Source organism: Varanus komodoensis, unplaced genomic scaffold (assembly GCF_004798865.1).
Source record: "Varanus komodoensis strain SLA01 unplaced genomic scaffold, ASM479886v1 scaffold6_4, whole genome shotgun sequence".
In the NCBI taxonomy this organism is placed as follows: domain Eukaryota; kingdom Metazoa; phylum Chordata; class Lepidosauria; order Squamata; family Varanidae; genus Varanus; species Varanus komodoensis.
Genome location: NW_025336347.1, coordinates 13784996 through 13806033, shown reverse-complemented (window position 1 = coordinate 13806033; position 21038 = coordinate 13784996). Strand labels below are relative to the sequence as shown.

The window sequence follows — 21038 nt, the reverse complement described above, 5'->3', positions numbered from 1 at the left end:
GTAAAGCTGCTCAGCCTTTCCTGTTCTGGAGTAAGAACCTCTGCAGGACAGGGGCTTTCTTGGGCCAGCCCTGCCTGGCTGCTTCTCTTTCACAATTGCCAGAGGCTTACCATGGTGAGCATGGTTTACCACGGTTTGTCAAAATGTAGCCTCCAAAATGGCTTTGTAACAGAATATTTTTAGCTTGCACAATAGAAAACAAAACGAAGTCCTTTTAAATCTTTTTTGACAACTCCGTTGAACTTTTCGTATCACTGTCCTGTTAGAGGATTCTTCCATAACTGGTCTGGCCAGGTTATATTGTGGAGAAAGGAGATAAGATTATTATTGCTTATATAATAATTATGGAACCTAAATACATAACTTAAGTATATTCTAGATCTAAGTTTTAGATATTTATTTTCCTACTGTCCATACAGTATACCCAAGGTCAGGGGTCCTCAAACTTTTTTACCAGGGGGCCAGTGGGAAGCTGCCAGTGCTGGGCGTGGGCCAGAAAGGGGCAGGGCGCGTGGGCTGGCACAGGGGTGCACGCCGGGGTGGGGGCCGGGGCGGCCAATGAGGCAAGGTGAGGCGAGGCATGGTGGGCACGCGCTGCGAGAGGAGGCGAGGCAGTGGCTTGCTTGCTTGCTTGCTTGCTTGCTTGCTTGCTTGGAAATCGTTTTCTCCGAGCGAGCAAATGGCTTGTTTTCTCCGAGCAAGCAAACCCTGCATGGGGCAAGGTGAGCAGTGGCGGGCACGTGCGTGGGCAAGCGTACGGCAGGTCCAAATGGGCACGGCAGGTCGGATCCGGCCCCCGGGCCGTAGTTTGAGGACCCATGCCCAAGGTAATGAGGAATGCAGTGGCTGCAAAGTATATTCCCAATATAGGGACCACCCATAGGACAAATCATAGACTATCCAAACATTTTAATTAATTCTCTTGGTTCGGCTACAAAGCTTAGTTTTCCTGCATCGTGCTGTGTCACAACAATGCTGTGCATTTAAAGTCATGTTGCTAGATCATGTCACATTTTATTAAGGTAACAACTGATAAAAACTGAAATAAAGGTTTCTAGATCTTGCACTTGCAGAGAAAGAAGCAAACGTTATAACTATAATTTATTTATTTAAGATACTTGTATGCTGTCCTTTGCAAGAGCTTCAGGATGGCTTACACAAATAAAATTCCGAAGTACATAAACAATATAATATAAATAAATTGGCAACCCACTCTGGCTGCAAATTAAAATATGGTAATAAAATTCAATATGAAAACTTATTAAAATATTGATTAAATAAAAAGGTCTTAACCTGGCGCCGAAAAACATATAATGACAGCACCAGGCGGACCTCTCTGGGGAGCACATTCCATAGACGGGGCGCCCCTGCAGAGAAGGTATCCTGGTCCCAAGCCGTAATAACCAGCACCTTGAATTGAGCCTGGACTTCGATGGGAAGCCAATGGAGCTTATAGAGGACTGGGGTTATATGAAAATATATAGTAAAGATATAATGTTTAGTTTTGATCACTGGTTTGAAACTGAGGAATATGATTAATTCCAGTGGTTTGAAACCATCTAGAACCTATACTCCTGCTCTGACCAGTCCTGGCACTAATTCAAATTCATCTTTACCATTTAATGGCTGAAATATTAATTATTTGTACCTGTGAATTATCCTAAAACATTCTCATATTGCCTTCAAAAATATGATTTTCTTACAGGATTAAGCTTGAATATTCAGCTGCCAGTCAGGGTGTAGTGGATCAATCTAGATAGATAGACAGATGTGCACATGCGTGTCTGCAGCATGCTGTAGCCAGCAAATTTTTGGCTTGCTGTAGCCTTGACCTTGGCCTTGTGCTGTAGGTCCAATTCTCAGGTTACAGATACTTTTCACTTTCCTCTCTCACCCCAAGATTGGAGCTTGGGAAATAAGGAAGGGTTCATTCCTGCAAATGCACTGAGCATCAGTGTGAAAACAAGCCCCATCCTTCATTTTCAGCTTAAGGACAGGAATCACCCTCTTGCTGCTCTGTGCTTCTGAGATACTGTTATATTTTCGCATCTGGGATGGGAGCCTTTTTGGCTTAAGTGTGAGATAAAAATGTTATAAATTACTAAAATGCTCCAAATACCTTTAAGTGCATCATAACTGCAGGGATTATCCCCATCCTGTCCCCGAAACCAGGGTTGGAAGCAGGGTAATGAAAAGCCAACCAAGGCTTTTGTGAAATTAGAGACTACTGAGAACCACGTTCAGTTGTCCAGCAAGCTCCATGCTTGTTTTAAGACAGCCCAGTAACGTTGGCTAACTCAACATGTACCTACTAGGCTAATAACCGGGACTGACTGTCTTAAAGACATCTCTCTGCTTAATGAGGTCCTAACTTGTGGTCCATTTCCAAGTATAATTCATAGTTCTGGGGCTTGTCTTTAAATCCCTTCATGGCTTGTGACTGCAGTACCTGAGGGAACATTTTCTCTAACGCAGCATACTTGGACACTGAAGCTGGTGTCAGAGGCCCTTCCTGGTATCCCTGCCAACTGGTGTGAAGGGAGAGGTCTTGGCTGTGGCACCCTGCTTGTGGATTTGTTGAGCTCTTCCAGTTTTTTAGTCACTGATGGCTGGCTTTCTTTTTACTAAAAATGCTGTTCATACTGCCTTTTTAACTATTATTTTGTTTTATAGTGTTCCATTCTTAATATATTTTATTGATGTTGTGATTTCCCCCTTTTAATTGAAGGATACAAACATAAACACTTCAATTAATAATTCTAGTTGTAATCAGAGTGCTTTGCATGTTTTTTCAGTAGTCATTATCACATAGTAGGTCAATATTAGACCCACATTATTGAGTCAACTGTGTAGGAGTAGGGTGCTGCCTAGCATGCATTCCAGTGGGGGTGCCTGGAAACCTCTGGCCTTGGAAAATTGCAGGCAGCCCATGAAAGATAGAAGGAATGCAGAGGTGATCACCAACCAGCAAATCAGCTTGACAGCCATTTTCAGCTGTCTAGCTTCACTGCTTTAGCAGAGGAGGGAAGGAGGCGGGAGCCCACCGGCCTATGTCGTATCTTGGCTGACCCAGTCTCCTCCCTTCCCCAGCCCATGGCATGTCATCCTTTTTCATTCTCTCAGGTGTCTCTTATGACCTGGAGAAGTAGCCAGCATGTTTCTTTGCATACCCACTTGGATGACGGATAATCTGAGTCCATATCCCCAGTTAGTGTCCTACAGTAGCAGGGGGTTGAACCCAAGGGCCTCCTTGCCCCTTCCAACTCTAGTATTCTGTGATTCTGTGAACTCTGTCATTGGAGCACGTTTCTAAGCTTGGAGCTGGGAATTTGAAGTAAAGGCCTATGAACCATAGGAACACTTTGTGCGTGAGTTTTTGGCTGAATTGAAGGCTTAGCAAATGCATTCTTTTTGTGTCACACCACTCTACTTTCTAGTTTCAATTATCAAGCGATAGCCTGGGAAAGGGTGAGACGATTTATGAGACATAAAAGACAAGCTACAGCAAAGGGATGGAAGCTGTGAGTGATTTGTATGATCACGGTTGTAGGCAACTCACAAACCAGTGTTGCTGTTTTAATGCATACTGCTGTTTGTTTATGTATGCATTGATTTATTTTAAAAATAATGATTCCACTCCACCGTATAAGAGTCTAGGACAGTGTACAGCCTAACAAGTAAATGTTTGAAAAGCCTAGCAGAGTACAATAAAATCAACATGTGACTGGCACAATAGAAAACACCAGTAAAATAATTACAGCTTCAATTGCAAAGATGGACTGAGAGGTTATATAAATAAATGCATGTGTAAAAAGAGAGGCTTTAACCTGGTGCCCCACAGATTAGGTAAATTAGGTGCCAAGCATACCTCCTGAAGGAGGACATTCACCAGTGCCACCACAGAGGAAACCCTCTCTGTGTAATTACATTATCTGCAGTTCTGATATTCAGAGCTTCTGCATAAGTATGGGCAAAGGTGCTTTATGAAATACAGCACTGTACATAATTAAAATAATGCCAACAAATAAAATAAACAGTAACATGACAACAACACATAAAAACAGTAGACACACTGAGACACAAAAATGTAGCAAAAATTGATCAAGATATCAAAGTTTTGGGGAGTAAGTTTTTTTTCCTGTGTGTAAGGAAGATGATGATGCAGTTTTATCTTGCTTGATAAAAATACTTCTGTTTTCTCAGTGATCACTAATGGACACCTGTTTTCTTTTTCCAGAAAGAAGACACAGCTCCTCCAGCAAGCCACCTTTAACTCCCCCTTCTTCTTCAGTATTCTCCCTCTTTTCATCTCTGTCTTCAAAAAACAAAGGTAGCAGTGGAGGTGCGAGCAGCCGCTCATCCAGTGGTGGGGGAACTAGTGCATCCTCCTCTTCCAGTTCCAAGTTGTTGAAATCACCCAAAGACAAGCTGCCAATCAGTGGAAACAACAGGCCAATGCATCTGGTACATAGCAAAGGTCCCCATGATAAAATGTGAGTATGCTTCCTCTTTGGGGGAAAAACTAAGGTTTAGCACTGGTGTCTCTTTAAAAATATGTCCATTTGGGAAAGTTTCATTTCATTTTGGTCTAGGACTACTTCCCAGCAATTCACCAGGATCCAGTGCAAATGTAGTGCAACTCTTTCTCCTGCTGCCCTGCACCTTTCCTTTTCTCATCAATTCCATTAATATAGTGGTGGATACAGGCACAGTAGATTAAACCAGATGGTGAAAGTGGACTGGCAGATCATCGTTAAAAGTAATAATGTCTAGAATTAAATTTAGTGCAGGCACTAAACCATAGTTAATGCTGAAAGGAATAAGGGCGCATAAGAGGAGGAGTGGGGAGAGCATGTGTGAGCCTTCAGGATCCTTCCCTTGATAGGACAGGGGTCTCTAAGCTGTTGAGCACAACCCATTGTAAGAAAGGCCACACCAGCAACATTGCCACCATAGAGTTTTTTTAACACTTTTTGAAAAGGGAAAGAACGATAAGATGAAGGAGAAAATCTGCCCAGAGAGAAAAGGAATGTGTTTGGGTGGAAAAAAGATTTGAGTTTGTCATAGGCTGAAAATGGGGATTTTAAGAGGTTGTACCAAAAAGCTGAAAATTATTGACTAGAAGAACACTCCACAAAAACTTATATGGTATATAGTAAAAATCATAGGGAGTGGTGGTATTTATGCCAAATATCTTTTAGGAGGTTGCATGAAAGCAAATGGCTAAATATGCCTTGTTGCATAACTCAGAAAGGGAAACACACATATTAGACACAGTGCATGCATTTTATAAAAGGGAGATGAGCAAGCCAAAATCTTGTTATTTAGGTTCCCATTTTGAATTGAAGATCTCAGCAAATTTGGAAGTAATTGCACCCTGTGTGCGGTGTTAGCCGTAATGTAAAATGAGTAAAATGCCCCATTACCCCACACAACCAGGATATCTAGATACAACAAATTGTACATGATTTTCCTTAATAGAATAGACTAGTCATTTTGGATTAAATATTGGTTCAATATAAAATAAAATCTAGATGAGAGTGGTTATTCTGTGATTATTATGTATATGTATTTCTTTCTTGCAGCATGACGCCATCTGTCAAAGTGGAAAAAATACATCCAAAGATAGATGGTACATTATTGAAACCTGCTGTTGGTCCAACCTGTTCTACTACTGTGAGCTCCTCAATAAAGATTGGCCTTAATCCCTCAATACCAAAGCCACCCTTGCCTTCCCCTGGACAGATACTGAATGGTAAAGGTCTTCTCTCTGTGCCTCCATATTTGGACAAAAAGCAAGAAGAGAGTACAAATAATAGGAAATTTTTACACAAAAGATTGTCAGGTAATTTTTTAAAATGTGTGTTTATATAGAATACCAATAATTAAAAAGTAAATGACATGTTTATAATATATTTTAAAAAGAAAGCTTTAAAATTGCATGTTTGCAATTGCTGAGGTAATGTATGAGGAGGACCATAAATACAATGAATGCTGTAGTAAAGATTAAATATTACAAAAGTATTATTTGATTTGAATCTATTTTTATTTCTTGAATTCATTATTATGAATTTTTTTCTTATGCAAGAAACAGCAAGTATAAAGATATCCAGCAAGGATTGAAAGGACCATGCACAGTTCTTTGTTATTATGCAGTATTTAACATGGAAGCTTTGATGGACAGTGAGCTAATATCTGAAAAGAGGGTTGATTTTTAGACCATGTGAGCTGCATTGTCATAACTGTAGGAAAGTGCATCATCTGCTTGTGTTTACTTTACATGCATCTGACTATTAGTGTAAACAGTCATAAGATTTGCTGAGTGAAAGCATGTATAGTTAAAAGTAAAAAAGCACTGTATTTTCAAGAACTCTGCTAAGATTTCTTAATCTTCAATACTTGTGAAACCAGAATAGGTTTATGTTAACTGAAGAATGCCTTTACTAATTTCATACATATGCATATGCGTACACAGAGACATCCCTTCTCACTGAACTGAAGCATAGGATGTGATTCCTTGGAGATGCCTGCATGCTTCTGAACACAGGAGATTACAGAGGAGGGCAGGGGAGGGAACCTAGATGGCTGATTGATAGCTGTGGTGATTCAGGTCATGAGTGGAGGAGGCTGGATTGATATCAGGATATGATACCTCATATCATAGGCCAGAACATGTGGAAAACTACAGATTGCCCCCTCCGTACAAACCTTCTTCTGAAGCAGAGGTGGGCAACTTAGGGCCTGTTTTGGCCTGGCCAGAATACCCCTTGGTGTCTGATGAAGGCTGCTGTAGCCAAAAACACCTAGAGTGCTACAAAGGGCCCATACCTGTTTTCATGAATGCTGCTTGAGACTCTTTCTGCAAGTTCTGTCCCACGGATTATAGTACAGGATAAGGGCCTAGGCCTAAGAAAAATCTACAGGCCATATGATGTTCCATATCTGAAATGTGAAATTGGGTTTATTTATGCACTCAAGTGAACAGAGTAGGCTTCTGAACAAACCACATAACAGTTTTTTCCCCTGTCATTGAGCAGAGAGAGAATTTGATCCTGATATCTACTGTGGCGTCATTGACATAGAAACCAAGAAACCCTGTACTCGGTCTTTGACGTGCAAGGTAGGATCTCTTCCTAATGTACTAACTTTTTTGAATATCAGCTCGCTCAGAGTCCCCAGAAGCAACATAGCAAACTACTAGAAGCCAATAACAAGATCAGATCCACATTGTAGTAGCAGGAGACTTGCTATTGCATTACATTTCACTCAAGTGTGCATATCAGAATGGCTGACGTCCAGGCCAATTCAAACAAATTCTCCCCCCAACCACTTTTTGCCCCATTTTTATTATTAATATTCTGACATTGCATTTAAAACCTCTCGTTTTTCCTCTAGTGAGGAACCCAATGCAGCGTGGGTTCCATTTTATCCTTACAATCCATTTTATCCCTGCAATGACCACCCTGTGAGATAGGTTAAGCTGAGAATGAGTGGCTGGCCCAAAGGCACCCGGTGAGCTTCATGGCCTAGTGGAGACCAGAACCCAGAGCTCTTGGGTACCCAATCCAGCACTCTAAGCACTGCACTGGCTCTGGAGATTTTTTAAAGATTGGGGTCATCCAATTTTTTTCTGTTTACATAGGGCTTTTTAATATGAGGAAGCAAAGTAAATCTATAGAAAATTCTGATGAAAAGATTAGATGCTGAGTTTTATATTATAAAACAAACAAAATGATAACTTTTAAGGAATTTCATTTTAAAAGTGTGGCAAATGTATTCTCACTGTTGCCTCAACCCCTTTGCCAGATTAATGCTGCATCTCTTTTTGCTTTCCTTACTACCAAAGATAAGTGCAGCTTTCCACCTGTGGCTGGAATTGAACTGAGTACTTCAGGCATACATACACCAGTGAAACATAGGGTATTTATAGCAGTAATGTCTGCACTCCGCTCCCTTACATTGCTTGCAAATAATTGCTGTGTTCTCAGCAGAGGGAGCCCCAGCCCCACTTAATGTAATTTAGCACATGACATCACATTGTCTAAGAAGGTATTAACAATGTTTAACAAATAGCACCATTACAATATTTAAATTGATCAAGTTCTGCATTTAGAAATATAAGCATTGCAGGATTTTGGGTACATGATCAAATGTTAATGCTTAACCACTCTTGTACTACTTATTGTTATGACCATATCTACTGACTTTGATTTATGAAAACAGAAGCTCCATTGTGAGAATTTGAATTTATTGCCCACTTTTGATACCTTTCTTGTGTCAGATGCAAGCGTAGCCTGTGCAGCTTGTGGACATGTTTTGGAATTTATCCCTTCCCTCCTACAAGCTTTTTACTTTTTGCCCCCCTCTCTGTGTCCCTCATATTTTTTCTTCATTCCAAACCTGTCCACTGAGGATTAAACAGAGATTCATCCTGGCCAAATCTTTGTACCACCATCTGTTTTCCCAATGCTACCCCCTTTAGCACTAATTTCAAATCTCAGGGTGACCTAAACAACTTCATAAACTGTCAGTACCCTGTAAAGCTACATGCCTGGATTTCAAGGCCTTCCCTCACTGGGAAATATAGATTTCCTAGCACCACGAAGAGATTGCTTTCTGTCTTTTTACTGCTCTTCTGTTTCTCATCCACAACACTGGATAAATGATTTTAATGTATGTGTTTTGTTTTCTTAAAGCCAAAAAGGATATACCTGGACCTTGATAAAGCTCTTCATTAGTAAATTGCTTAAGATAATTATAATTTTTATACGGGTTTGTTTCATATGTATTCCATGATTAATTTCCACAATTCTTCTTCAACCTAGAGTAATCTCTGGTCTTTTATTTTGCAGACACATTCCCTAACTCAACGGAGAGCTGTACAGGGTCGGAGGAAGCGATTTGATTTATTACTAGCTGAGCACAAAAGCAAAACCAGGGAAAAAGAATTACTCCGCCATTTGGATCATCATCAGCAGATGCCCCCTCTCAGGGAACCACATCCCTCACCTTCAAGAACTTCCCAGGAGCTGCACCAAAATTCTCATGGAGTTATTCCTACAGAATCAAAGCCTTTAGTACCTAATAAACCCAAACCTCACACCCCCAGTCTTCCAAGGTAAGTAGAATCTGAACATAAGTTGGATGTTATGATGAGCAAACTTGAAAAACTAGTGACATTTTTCATCATGCCAGGCACATACTTGACTGTCCGGTCTACCTGCTCCATTTGTTTCAGTCAAGCCACACCTTCTCTCCCATTTAAGGTGAAGATCATGAATTATTTTCATCATCACATCTGCCCTGGACCATGCTGCAGACCGATATTTGAATTAAAGTTTACATTCAGCAAAGTACCGTACCGTTTTTGGCACAATGATTTCACTCTCTCCCACGCTGATGATAGCATAACTTGGTCAGTTTGTTACTGTCCCACAAGCCTTTGGTGGACCTAAAAATAGCTCTGCTTATTAAATTCAGCAGAATAACCAGTTTTTTAATATTCATAATTTTTATTTGATTTTTATAGTCTTTCAACAAAACTAAACATCAGCAAAGAATCAGCTGAGAATACAACACAAGAGTGGAACCACAAACACATATACAAAAAAAGGGGAAAAGCAAAACAAACACACAAAAAAAACCCGTAAATAGCTACACAGTAATAATCAGAGATATGGTGGTCTTGAAAGTGTAACTAATAATATGCATGTGCTCCCACATAAATCTTCAAAGTTCCTGTTCTCCATCACTAATATAAGCCTGAGGTAGATTGACCAGATAACGAATTCACGAAGGTGCTTTCAAGACATTGGGACCTGTTTTACAATTGGGAAGCTCGAAGCCTTGTATGCAGCACATACTGAGTAATGTAAACGTGAAGTAACTGTGAAGGGCGTGGGGACCACTCTGTGCAGCTTGTTCTGAATTGGGGAGTAGAAGTGCCACTCTAGAACATGTGAGAAAAGTGTGTTGTTGCATATGGCCTTAGGATGTTTTAAAACAAATAAATATATTCTGTAAAGCAGTAAGTATTCTATGCAGCCTGTGTAGGTTTGAGGAAAGATTATTATGTAAATGTGCAAAAGAAGAGGAGGCCTTCTAGTAGGGTTGTGACAACCCTGCCAAACTGGCCCTCTTTAATTTATCAGCATTCTTTCTTCTGCTCAGCCCTGGCTTAGAAAGTGAGCTGAGCTGAAAGGAAGGCTGCAAAAGCTATCAGATCTCCTCTCGCACAATCCAGCAACCCTCCTTCACAGCACATGCAGCACAAACAAGGCTCACAGGTCATGTGCACAGAAGAGGGACGCAGCTTGTACAGCATTCTCACGGGCTCAATTCCTGGCAGGCACCTGCATGAACGCTCAGTGCTGTGTCAGAGTCACAAGAAAGCGGGGCAGAGTTCAGGGAGCCAAGCCAGGGGAATCTGACAGAATCCCATCCCCAGAATGGATTCTTCACGCATCTCTACCTTGTTATCAAAGGCTGAGTATTGCCCAATTAGGTTGTTTTCAGGTGTATTTTCTATATAAGAAACCTCTCTGGGTGTTAACCATCAAATAAATGTGTGACTCAGCACATTTACATAGATATATTTTGTACCACATTCCACAGCCCATGCAACTGTGACCGGAACAGTGCCAAAGAACAATTTATCCAGGAACCATTTGGTCACAAACAGGACCATGTAAAACAACTGTCAATGATTTATTGGTCCTATTGTGGTCTAGTTTATCAAGTTTCTTTTTAGTAGTTGAGAAGCATTGCCCTTTTTTAGTTAACTATTTTAAAAAAAGAAATTATGTATATGTGCAGGTATGTTCTTTGTGGTTAAATCTTTTATTAAAAATGTATATATTCAAAAAGTGAACTTTCTAACCTCATGGAGTGCTGCTAACATTTTTGATACCATTTAAAATATATTTTAACATGAATTTAGAATGTTGCCTAAATTTTACAGGGAATTTGTGTGAATTCCCTGTAATTATTAGACTAATTACTGATATATTTTAAATGTTCTGTTTCAATTATATAACAAAGGAAAGTTGGAACTCACAATATTTGAGGGTTTTGTTTTATCTAATTGTAAGGTACATGCCTCCATAGTTGTCCTTTTCTCATCTTATTAATTTTATTATTTTTATCCTAGGCTTCCTCTGAGAAACTTGGGGCAGTGTTCATAATTGTCCCTTTCCCCCCATTTTATATACGTGGTAGCCTTGTGGTGTAGGTTAGACTGAGAGAGATACTGATCCAGTGGGAATTTAATCCAGGTCATCCTAATCCCTGCCCCTGGCTATATTGGTTCTCCTTCCTGGTTTCTTACTTTGCCTATTGCAGATGAACTAAATGTTCTTTGTTTTTCTTTAGTTCAGAGGTTTTTTTTAACAGTTCAGTTGAGTACTCTTGCTAGGGAAGGTTGGAAATGTATCATCTATTTAACACCAGAAGTGATGAATTCTGGTTAAAAGGAAGTGGTAAAAAAAACATAGAGCCACAGTGTTTGTTAGTAAGCATATTAGTGAAGGAAAGGAAATTTATATGAACATGCTTCTTCCAAGGAAATCAAGGAAGTGTACATGGCTTAGCTGAATGGGGATGTCTAGCTGGGTATTTTGCTCTCAATCATTCACACTATTGCCACGAGATTTTTTGTCACAACATTTAATGCCTTCGACACTACACACACTGCTCTGCCCTAATATTTGCTTTGATAAACTGCTTGTCTCAAACCCAGTGGGGATATACTTACTGCTTATTTCAGAGACTGCTATTGGAAAGCTGCATCCAATGCTATTATTAAGCAGAGTTTTAAATCAGTCCTTAAACTGCATGTATTCAATTGTTCCTTCTTACGAAGGCCTTCAGGCTGTCCAGCCCAACACAGTGGGAATGCCCCTAGCGAGTCTCCATCAGTCCATGAATCTCCACTTGGTCCTCTGCCTGCAACTGAGCCAGCATCTCGGTTATCCAGTGACGAGGGAGAATGTGACGAAAAAGAAGAGCCTGTTGAAAAACTGGATTGTCTTTATTCAGATCATCATCCTCAACCAGCTGCCGTAAGTTCCAGGTTATTCTTCCTTAAGAGAGAGAGGCTGCTTTGTGCTTCAAATCTGCGAATTAGCAGAAGGTTTCTAACACTGCTAAATATTGTGGTCTTTGGGTTTAGTCATGGTTGCTACACTAGTCCTTAAACTATTATGAGGCAGAATATGCTGTTTTGAGTATCCAGCAATATGAAGGAGACTTCAAAACGCTTAAATGAGCCCTAAAATTCTCCAGCAACCAGACTGGCTCAACTGGTATAGAGACATATGAAACTTACTCACCAGAATAAACAATTATGACCCTTTTTCACTGTGTTCTTTTATTGGAACTGTTATGTCCATCTTGGATTAGTATATATTTGGTAACATACAAATTTCAGTTAGGAAAATAACTAAAATGAATATTCCCCCTCCCCCTAGTTTTGCACATTTGGTAGTCGACAAATTGGAAGAGGTTACTACGTGTTTGATAAACGATGGAACCATATCCGATGTGCACTTAATGTCATGGTGGACAAGCATCTTAACTCGCAGATGTGGAAGTGAGTAGAAACTGAACAGACTGTAATATATTTCATTATTAAGTGTTTTCATTTTCAGAAAAGATGAAGGAGCAAAGTACCTATTATTGTTGGCTGTCAATTAAGGAAGGTTCCCAAGCAGTATTAACAATTTCTAAGTTAATGGAAGTAATCCGTGACTTTCTGGACATGACCGCTTTTATGATGGTTGCATGTGCTAATCCAATCTGAAGTACCAGCTGAGCTCCACCCAGCACTATGGCTGGGGACTGGCTTTGCAGCGGGAGGAAGCCCATGTGCAGCAAAACATTCCTGGCTGAGCAATGCCTGCACCTGCCACCTCAGCTAGGGCTGCCTCAGCTGTGCCACATTTCTCCCGATGGAAGAACAGTGACCATGGGGAAAGCCACCTCTACTGAGAAGTGACTACTGGAGCATTCCAGCTGGTACCACAGTCAACTCCACTTTACTTGTGCCGCGTCTTTCCTAGAAAGGGGAGGTTCAGAAAGTGCATCTTCCCTATGGGAATGACATGTGGCATTTGAGAATAGGTTTGGCCAGAGCTGGAAGGAGCAGCTCCTCCCATCACTGGATAGGTCACTCCACCCCCCACACCTCTGACATAACAGCATTGCTCATCCATGTAATCCAAGGTGATCTCCACAGGCTAGATGAGGAATCTCTGTGGACTGGAGTAGGCCTACAGGCTGATGGTTTCCCATCTCACTTCTAAATCCGGGTGACGTGCCATGTGCACAAGACTTAAGCAAATATGCTTGATAACATGAGGGAATATTCCTTGTGTTCCTCAAAATTCAGTATCTAGGTTATTGAGCAAGGAAGCTGGCTCTCTGCAGCGAACCAACCTTAGTTAAACTAGGTGGGTTCCTCAAGTGGCCCTATCTGTTCATGGTACCCATTCACATAGTGCTGCATACAAAATGGACGTATTGATTGTGAAGGCATATCATACCAGTCTCTTTTGATTAAGAAGTCTAACTTGTTTTTTAAAGTGGGCAAAATAGAATTATCTGCAAAGCATGCTACCTGCTTTTTCTGCCTTCTAGGAAAATTCCTCCAGCGACAAGCAACACTGCATCCGTACGTGCTCCACACCGGACAAACTCCACACCTGTGTCACAGTATGGCACCAGCACGACAAGTTTTCTTTTACCCACCACGGCTATGTCCTCACCAGTGCTCGTGTCTCCTTCCTGTCTGTCTCTGAGCAGTAAATCGGTACCATCCCATGGGACTACGCTAAATGCCAACCCTGCTAGTTTTGGTGCAGCGGAACCTGCCTGCAGTATGCAATCAAGACAAGTGTCGACATCCCCTTCAACACCTCCAGTGCTTTCCTCAGTACCTTCACCTCTGTCTGGCAAACCTCAAAAATTAAAATCCAGCAAGTCTTTTAAGCCTAAGGAATCTTCTGCTAGCAGCACCAACTGTAACAGTACCAGTAGCAACAGCAGTAGCGGCAGCTCAGGAAAGAAGCGTAAAAACAGTTCTGCGCTGCCAGCACCTTCTTCTCATTCCACAGAGTCCTTTAGGAAAAACTGTGTGGTTAACTGTGGGAACTCTGGGGCTTCGTATCACTCGCCTATGACGTCTTCATCCCACAGTGTTGGCCTCAATTGTGTGACTAGTAAAGCTAACTCAGTTAGCCTCAAACATGACCAATCAGGGAGGGGCCCTCCAGCTGGGAGCCCTGCAGAATCGATAAAAAGAATGAGTGTGATGGTGAACAGCGGCGATTCCACTCTCTCGTTGGGGCCGTTTATTCACCAGTCGAGCGAACTGACAGTAAACTCACACAGCGGGTTTTCACATTCGCATCCTTCCCTAGATAAATTCATAGGAAAGAAAAGAAAGTCCTCGCCTGGTTCAAGCAGCATAAACAGCAGCAGCAGCAAAGCAAACAAGGTTGCCAAATTGCCGCCGGTGAACAACATTCACACAAAACATACCGGTGCAATCCCTGGGACGCAAGGGCTGATGAACAATTCAATCCTTCATCAGGTATGAAGTCTTACTTGGGCCATATAGTGACAAAGATTCGTTCTGAACACAGTGTGTATTTTTATATTGTATATACGATGTTGCCATGCCCAAAAATTTGGTTACGTATTTCAAGTTTTGGTCTATGTAAACTTTTATAAACTTTTCTTTCTCAAAGAAAGCTGTTGCATTTCATAAACTCATAGATTTTAGAAGCATGTTTTCATTCCATGTTCTCCAGCTTTTTAGTGAAAAATGGTGTGATACACCAGGAATCCACTTATTCTGCAAGGCTTTCCTCTTGTCAGCTACAGAAATACAAAGATTCTTGTGTGCTTTTGGACTTTTCATTCTCACTGCCCGCAGCATTTAGCCCAAAAGACTGAATCACACATGTTTTGGAAATGGCTAGGCGTGCTGTTGCAATAGACTCTGCTGTGTAAATTGTGTTAGTGCCGTACGGATTTTAGTGAGATTCAAATCTTCTTGCCCCCTTCTAGGAGGAGGAACATTACTGAGCACTGTGATTATTTTTTGGAAGCTGTTGCGCAAGCCAAGAAAGATCTTGTACTTGTTACAACAACCAGGCATCCTGAGCCTCACAGTTCAGTAATTCCCGGATAGAATAGCAATCTAGCCACCAAAAGCAGTCAGCCTGCTAGTAAGTGAACATCTAGTGATTGTGGGCTTGGCAGTGCTAAACCTCAGTGAAGTAGGTGGAGAATAATTTCTGGCCCAGGCTGTAGAATTGGCTAGCGGAACAAAGCCATGTATTCTGTTCATCAGTAAGCTTATTGAAGTTTGGAAACTATTCTTGATTGTCAGCCCTCTTGATAATGCTCTTCCTTTGGCATTGCTCTTCCTTTGGCATGAAAGAAAGTTGATTCTTTCTGCTTGATGTTGCAACAAAACATAACTATTCTTATACTCTATAAAATATTATTACCAAGTCTAGATTGATTAAAGAGGAATATTAAAAGTTCAGTCTTTCAAACAGACAAAATGTTTGGCTGCTACCTGTTAGATTTTGCCAAAGCATGTTATGGTATCTCAGATTGTATAATTTAATATAGCTTTGCCACTTGACCTACTTCTTGCTTGTTTATTCTTTTTTTTCTTTCCCCATTTGTGTCAAAGCCAAAGGCTCGTCCCTAACAGTTGACAACACCATGATAGAACTGGATTATTTTCACTACAAGCGAAGATCTCCATCTGGAAATTCTGGACTCCAAGATGCCTTGAGTTCTCCCAGCTTCCCACAGTCCTCAGGTGTGGAAATCTACTGGACTGTCACACAATCAAGGAGTTTCCCTCAAGCCATGTCTGTAGCAGTGACGCTTGGAAATGGACACTGGATTGCCGTTCAGCCACAGGAGTGTTCCTATCAGTGTTACCAGTGGTCTGGACAGCTTGCTACAAATCCCTGTGAGATATTACTTACAGGAGTACTTCCTTTTGCCACTATTTGTTCTAGATTGGTTGGGCAGAGCAATGTTTGGGAAAGAACATTACTGTGGACTTGTTTTTCTTTTGTTCTGATGGTGTCATAGGCATAACTGACCACCATGTTGGCACTATCCAGTGAAAACCCCTCGAGAAGGGGGCACAATGTGTCAGGCACAATAAAAAGATGCCCTCAAGAAGGGAATATGGCTTTAGTGTTTTATAGCAACGTTCCTTGATTGGAATGCAAAGATAGCACAATTTAGAAATGAAGTCTACATTTTGCCCAGCATTTTGCAAGTAATTTGGGATAAGAAGCTGTCAGGAGTTTTAAAAAAGCAGATTCAAATGTTTGTGGCCAGCATGCAAAAAGTAAGAACCCTCTTTAAATAGTGAAGATCATGTGGTACAGAACAATTTGACAGGCATTATCCACCAGGAACAGCTGCTTAATATCCTTTGCTCATTGCAATGGAGCTTGTGTGGGACTCCTGTACAAGGTCCTTTGAAGTCAAGGGAGGCTGCACAGTGGCATTGTTTGGAGGAGGGCTATGCCTGCTTGATTTTGAAGAAAATTCTTTGACTTAAAAAAATAGACACCCTGAAAAACCCAGATGCAAAACATCCATATTCAAAATGGTGAATGACCTCTAAATCAATTCCCAAAGAATATATTTCTTGACCTATACTGTATGCCATAAGCCTTTGTTTTTTGGGGGAGGTGGGTGGGTAAAACAGAAAATGCCAAGCTAAGTTGGTTGTAACATCTGATCTTTAGAAACACACACACACACAAACCTTACAGAACTGAACCGCAAATTCTCAGTACTGTTTTTCTGGAGAGACTTTCTAGTAGGTTGATACAACCAAATTTTTCCTACAAATAAATTATCACCCCATTTTATAAAGTCCATATTCAGTTTTTCTGATGACTGGATTCAGTGCCAGTTCAAATTCTGAGTACAGTGTTAAATGCATCCCTTCTGTTGCCATTTAGTGAGCAAACGGGGAGTATTTTAAACATGTCATCCAATCCCAGTGGTCCTTTTACTTCCATGAGGGGAAAAAATGGAAAGCAAAATCCTGAGAAGGGCTTAAATATCACTAGACTTGGTTGTTTGTAACAGTAGTGAATCTTGAAACACAGCTTGGAATTTATGTGAAGAGACAGTATAAACCCAAACTGTAGCGCATTATCCATGGGGAGCTTTCCTTGGTGAGTCTACAAAAATGCACTTCCTCTCCATGTTAGTGGAGCGTGTGGATTCGGACAGCCATTTCCTTTTCAATGAGAACTCACTGTTCCAATCATACAGACTACATTGGCAGAGGGCAAGAACTATGTATGGATTCGTTTTCAGCATGCTAGATTTTCCCAGCTTCTCACAGGGGCATCTGTAGAATTCATTGCAGCTTGGGACTTCATCAGATTACCTAGTTCACTTTCATTCCTACTACTTGACAGCATAGCTAAAAAGTTACCACTCATTAGCCTGGTTTGCCTGATCCAAACAAACTGCAGCTTATTTAAATTGCAGCACATGCAGGGCGTTGTTTTCATAATTGCAGCCTGGTCACAGCTTGTCATGTTGTCAAAACCAGGGCAGCCTATCTCGTTGGAAAGGGAAACAATGCTCCTATAACACATGGGCTATTGCAGGGTTGTTTCCTTGTCCAAGAAAGCTGGTCACCCAGGTTCAGATGACATAAAGCCCAGCTGGGTAGCGACTATGAAATCCGCACCCGCTTCACACCACAATTTAAATAAGCCACAGCAGCGTGTTAGGTTCATGCTGACTGGCCCATTGAAGAAGAACTCTTTCTGAATCCACAGGGCCTGTGCAGGAGAAGCTCTCAGTGGAATGAATGTGCCTGTAGATTTTTGCCTTAAAGGGGCACCATTAGACAATCTGAGCCTTTCTAGTTCACACAGCCCAGCCTCTCTCTCCCTACTAAGGTGGTGCATTGCACGTCAGGGATTCTAAAGCCGCCACAAGCAGCAGCTGCTTGGGGGGCGTTGTTTGTTGGTTTTTACCTGTTAGGTCTTTAAATCACCATGAAATTTGCTACTGAATTATCAAAACACAGTGAAGCAACAAGACTATGCAGACAACTCTAAAGCCTTGAATTCACAAAAGATCATGTGTTGGTTTTAAGCAGGAGGAGAATACTTTGGAGAGTGATGATTATGCAAATATTAAACATGAGTGCATGTTGAGGGAAGGGGGAGTTTTAAACAACCCTTCAGTTTATAGTGGATACTCTAAAATGTTAAAAAAAAACCTCTTAATTGGCTTATCTGGGAAGCGGGAGGGGACAACCAAAGTAATGTATCTGCTCTGCAGAGAGAAAATCAACACAAGCTCCATCCTGTGTGTTGGATATTTTCAATCACAAGTGCAATTTGGTTTTGATAGATTTACCTTCGAAGGCTGACAAATTTTTCATAAGTTAAACCTTAGTGGCTTTAAGTATTCAAAAATGTCTCTTTGTTTTATAAAGATTATGTTGCTCTAAAAGCATCAAAGCAAGTCCCAGGCTCCTTAAAAACGTGCAGATCTCTGTGAAATGTTCAGCGTTTTACCACTGTGCTCAATTTAAATGGGTTGCAGCTACAGATCCAATTCCCACTGTGAATGTCTGCATCACAAGCCATGCTGAAAGGAATGGGAGCGTCCCACTAAAACCTTCACGCTTTTGCACAAATCCCAGGTCAGTGCATTCAGTGGGGCTTATGTAAGCGCCATTCCAGAGTGGAATTGTGTCCTGTATCTGACTGTTGCGGCTTATGATTTCAAAACTTGCCATCAGTAGAACCAGAGGACATCTTAGATTTATGCCTGCCCTCAAAGTGTAGACTCATCTATTGTACAAACAATTCCTTTGGGGGGCAGTAATGAATGGAGTAATTGTTTTTGAAGCTTTTATTGTCCGACAACATTCTTATTGTAAATAATTAAGGAAATTTCAAATTTAATTTATCTTGCAAGATTTGCTGTGACTGGGTTATTTCTTAGAAAGATTTTGGTATTAATTTAAGAGATACAATTTTTTTATAGTCTTTCCAGCTTCTCATTATGACTCCTGCAGTTTTCTTAACCTAAAAAAAAAATTAAAATGTTGCAATGATGAACAAAGAATTATACAAAAATAATGAAACCCATACTTTTGTATCTTTATTTTGGAATTTCTTGTTCTATTATAAATATTGAAGTATCCCTATTTCAGAAGACATATTTTGTTAATTGATTGTACATATTTAAATATGTATTTTTGCACAGGTCTTTTTTTCTTATATCCAGTTTTTGGTACAACTGAAAATCATCTAGTATTTATTAATTAAAAAGGAAAAAAAGCAAATACCCTTTTTTATAATTTGAAGTGGTTCACTGCCAAGCCAATAGTTAACATTGCCTACTTTGCAGCGTTTAAGGGATGCCTCTGTTTTGGGAGGGGGGGAGCTGCATCCCTTTTTAATGTCTCGGGAGTTGCTGGATACAAACGAAGGGCCTGATGCCGCTGCTCCGTGCCCGCAGAGGCCACCCTTCTGAGTGGGGGGGGGCTGCGTGGCATTTGGCTGCATGTTGCTGGCCTCCTCTGGTATACATAGCATTGCTTACAGTTGCCTGAGTCCCAGAAGACTACATTTAGTTGTGACACACTGCTTTTTTTTTCTTTTTAGCATTTGTGTGTATGTGTGCACACGTGTGTGCCCACACGTGCGCCCATTTGTGTGTGTCTTTATATGGTTTAAAACTAATGGAAAAACTGAAAGTGCCTGATTTATATACTTAGATTTTAAGCTTGGACTGTTTTTTAGACAGCTTCTCCTTTAAAGACTTGAATGTTCTGTTTTAAAAAAAAATTGGAGCTTGCTTTTCCCACCTACATATGACTTTCCATTAATGAGGGGGAGAGGATGCAGGGGAACAAAGCAAAAGATCAGAGTGAAGCAAGTCCCCAGTTCATAAATAATGCCAAGAGTTCTGGAGATACTTTTCAGCAAGTAAATTCAAATAACTTCTAAATGTTAAATACAGAATGATGACATTATTTTGTATTATGGGAAAAAGTAAGTTACCTCTCAAAGCAATTTTACAAACTACTGACACAAGCCACCAACAACATCTGCACACAAACCTCATTGATGTGAGTGGGAGTTTTGCAAAGGCACAACTCCCTTTTCATGCCAATAAGGATTGGGCAGGAAAGATGCTTGTGCTTGTAGTGTCACTTCATCTTCTGGTAAGTTGTCTTCCGGCAAGAGTTGTTATTGCCAAGGATTCTTTTAGTTCTGTCTTTTTGGGAATGGGAAATTGTACGGTGAAGGGGTTGGACTTGAAAAGATGGTTCTGCTTCAGCAGAAAACCAGTTATTTTAAATGCTGTGTGCAAAATATCCTACTTTTTATGAAAGGTGATTATTATTATTATTATTTTTAATGAGCACTACATAATGTCAATGAGAATGTAGGCCATGGAAGCTTCTTGCTTTTGGAGTTGAGCCTGGCTCCACAGAGGGGGAGGGGGAGGGGGGAAGCAATCTCCTGTGTAAAATGTGTGAATAGTTTGATAATTTGTATACATATTCAAGAGCATCTGCTCCAAGCTGAACTTTTGTGTTGGCTGCTGTATAGTACCTGAACAAATGTCATGAAATAGAAAAAAATTACTTTGGATATTTAAAAGAAGAAAATAAATATATAGTCTATTTGTTTTGTAACAAGTTTCTGTAAATAAAATAATTTATACTATTTATAAGAAAAAAGTTGTGCTTTTGCTTCCTGACCAGAAAATTAGCTCCTTGAATAAAGCAAGATGTTTCTTAAAACAAAAGCAATTCAATGAGTAAGATGTTTCCATGAGGTACGCAATACTTTTCTGCTTCAAAAGGAGGACCAGCAAAAATTGGGATTAGCTAAGGGGAAAGCTAAGGGGATAGCAAGGCCATGCTAGTTTTGGCTTGCAAAGAAACCAAGCTGAGCCCTGCGGCTCTAGCAGCTGGAAAAGGTTTAGCACTTCCTTAC

The 21038-nt window shown here is 40.6% G+C and overlaps 1 protein-coding gene across 6 annotated transcripts in view; it reads left to right on the top strand.

The window, feature by feature from the left end:
* ATXN7 (ataxin 7) overlaps positions 1-20779 on the top strand; it is a 103252-nt gene extending 82473 nt beyond the window's left edge. For all 6 annotated transcript variants that reach the window (XM_044451891.1, XM_044451894.1, XM_044451890.1 and 3 more), the window contains 8 exons: positions 4238-4493; positions 5586-5845; positions 7038-7120; positions 8853-9118; positions 11861-12059; positions 12468-12589; positions 13636-14590; positions 15707-20779. In XM_044451891.1, the coding sequence (XP_044307826.1) occupies positions 4238-4493; positions 5586-5845; positions 7038-7120; positions 8853-9118; positions 11861-12059; positions 12468-12589; positions 13636-14590; positions 15707-15724 (2159 nt within the window). In that variant the 3' untranslated portion in view covers positions 15725-20779. The remainder of the gene's footprint in view (positions 1-4237; positions 4494-5585; positions 5846-7037; positions 7121-8852; positions 9119-11860; positions 12060-12467; positions 12590-13635; positions 14591-15706) is intronic.
* The last annotated feature ends 259 nt before the right edge of the window (positions 20780-21038 follow it).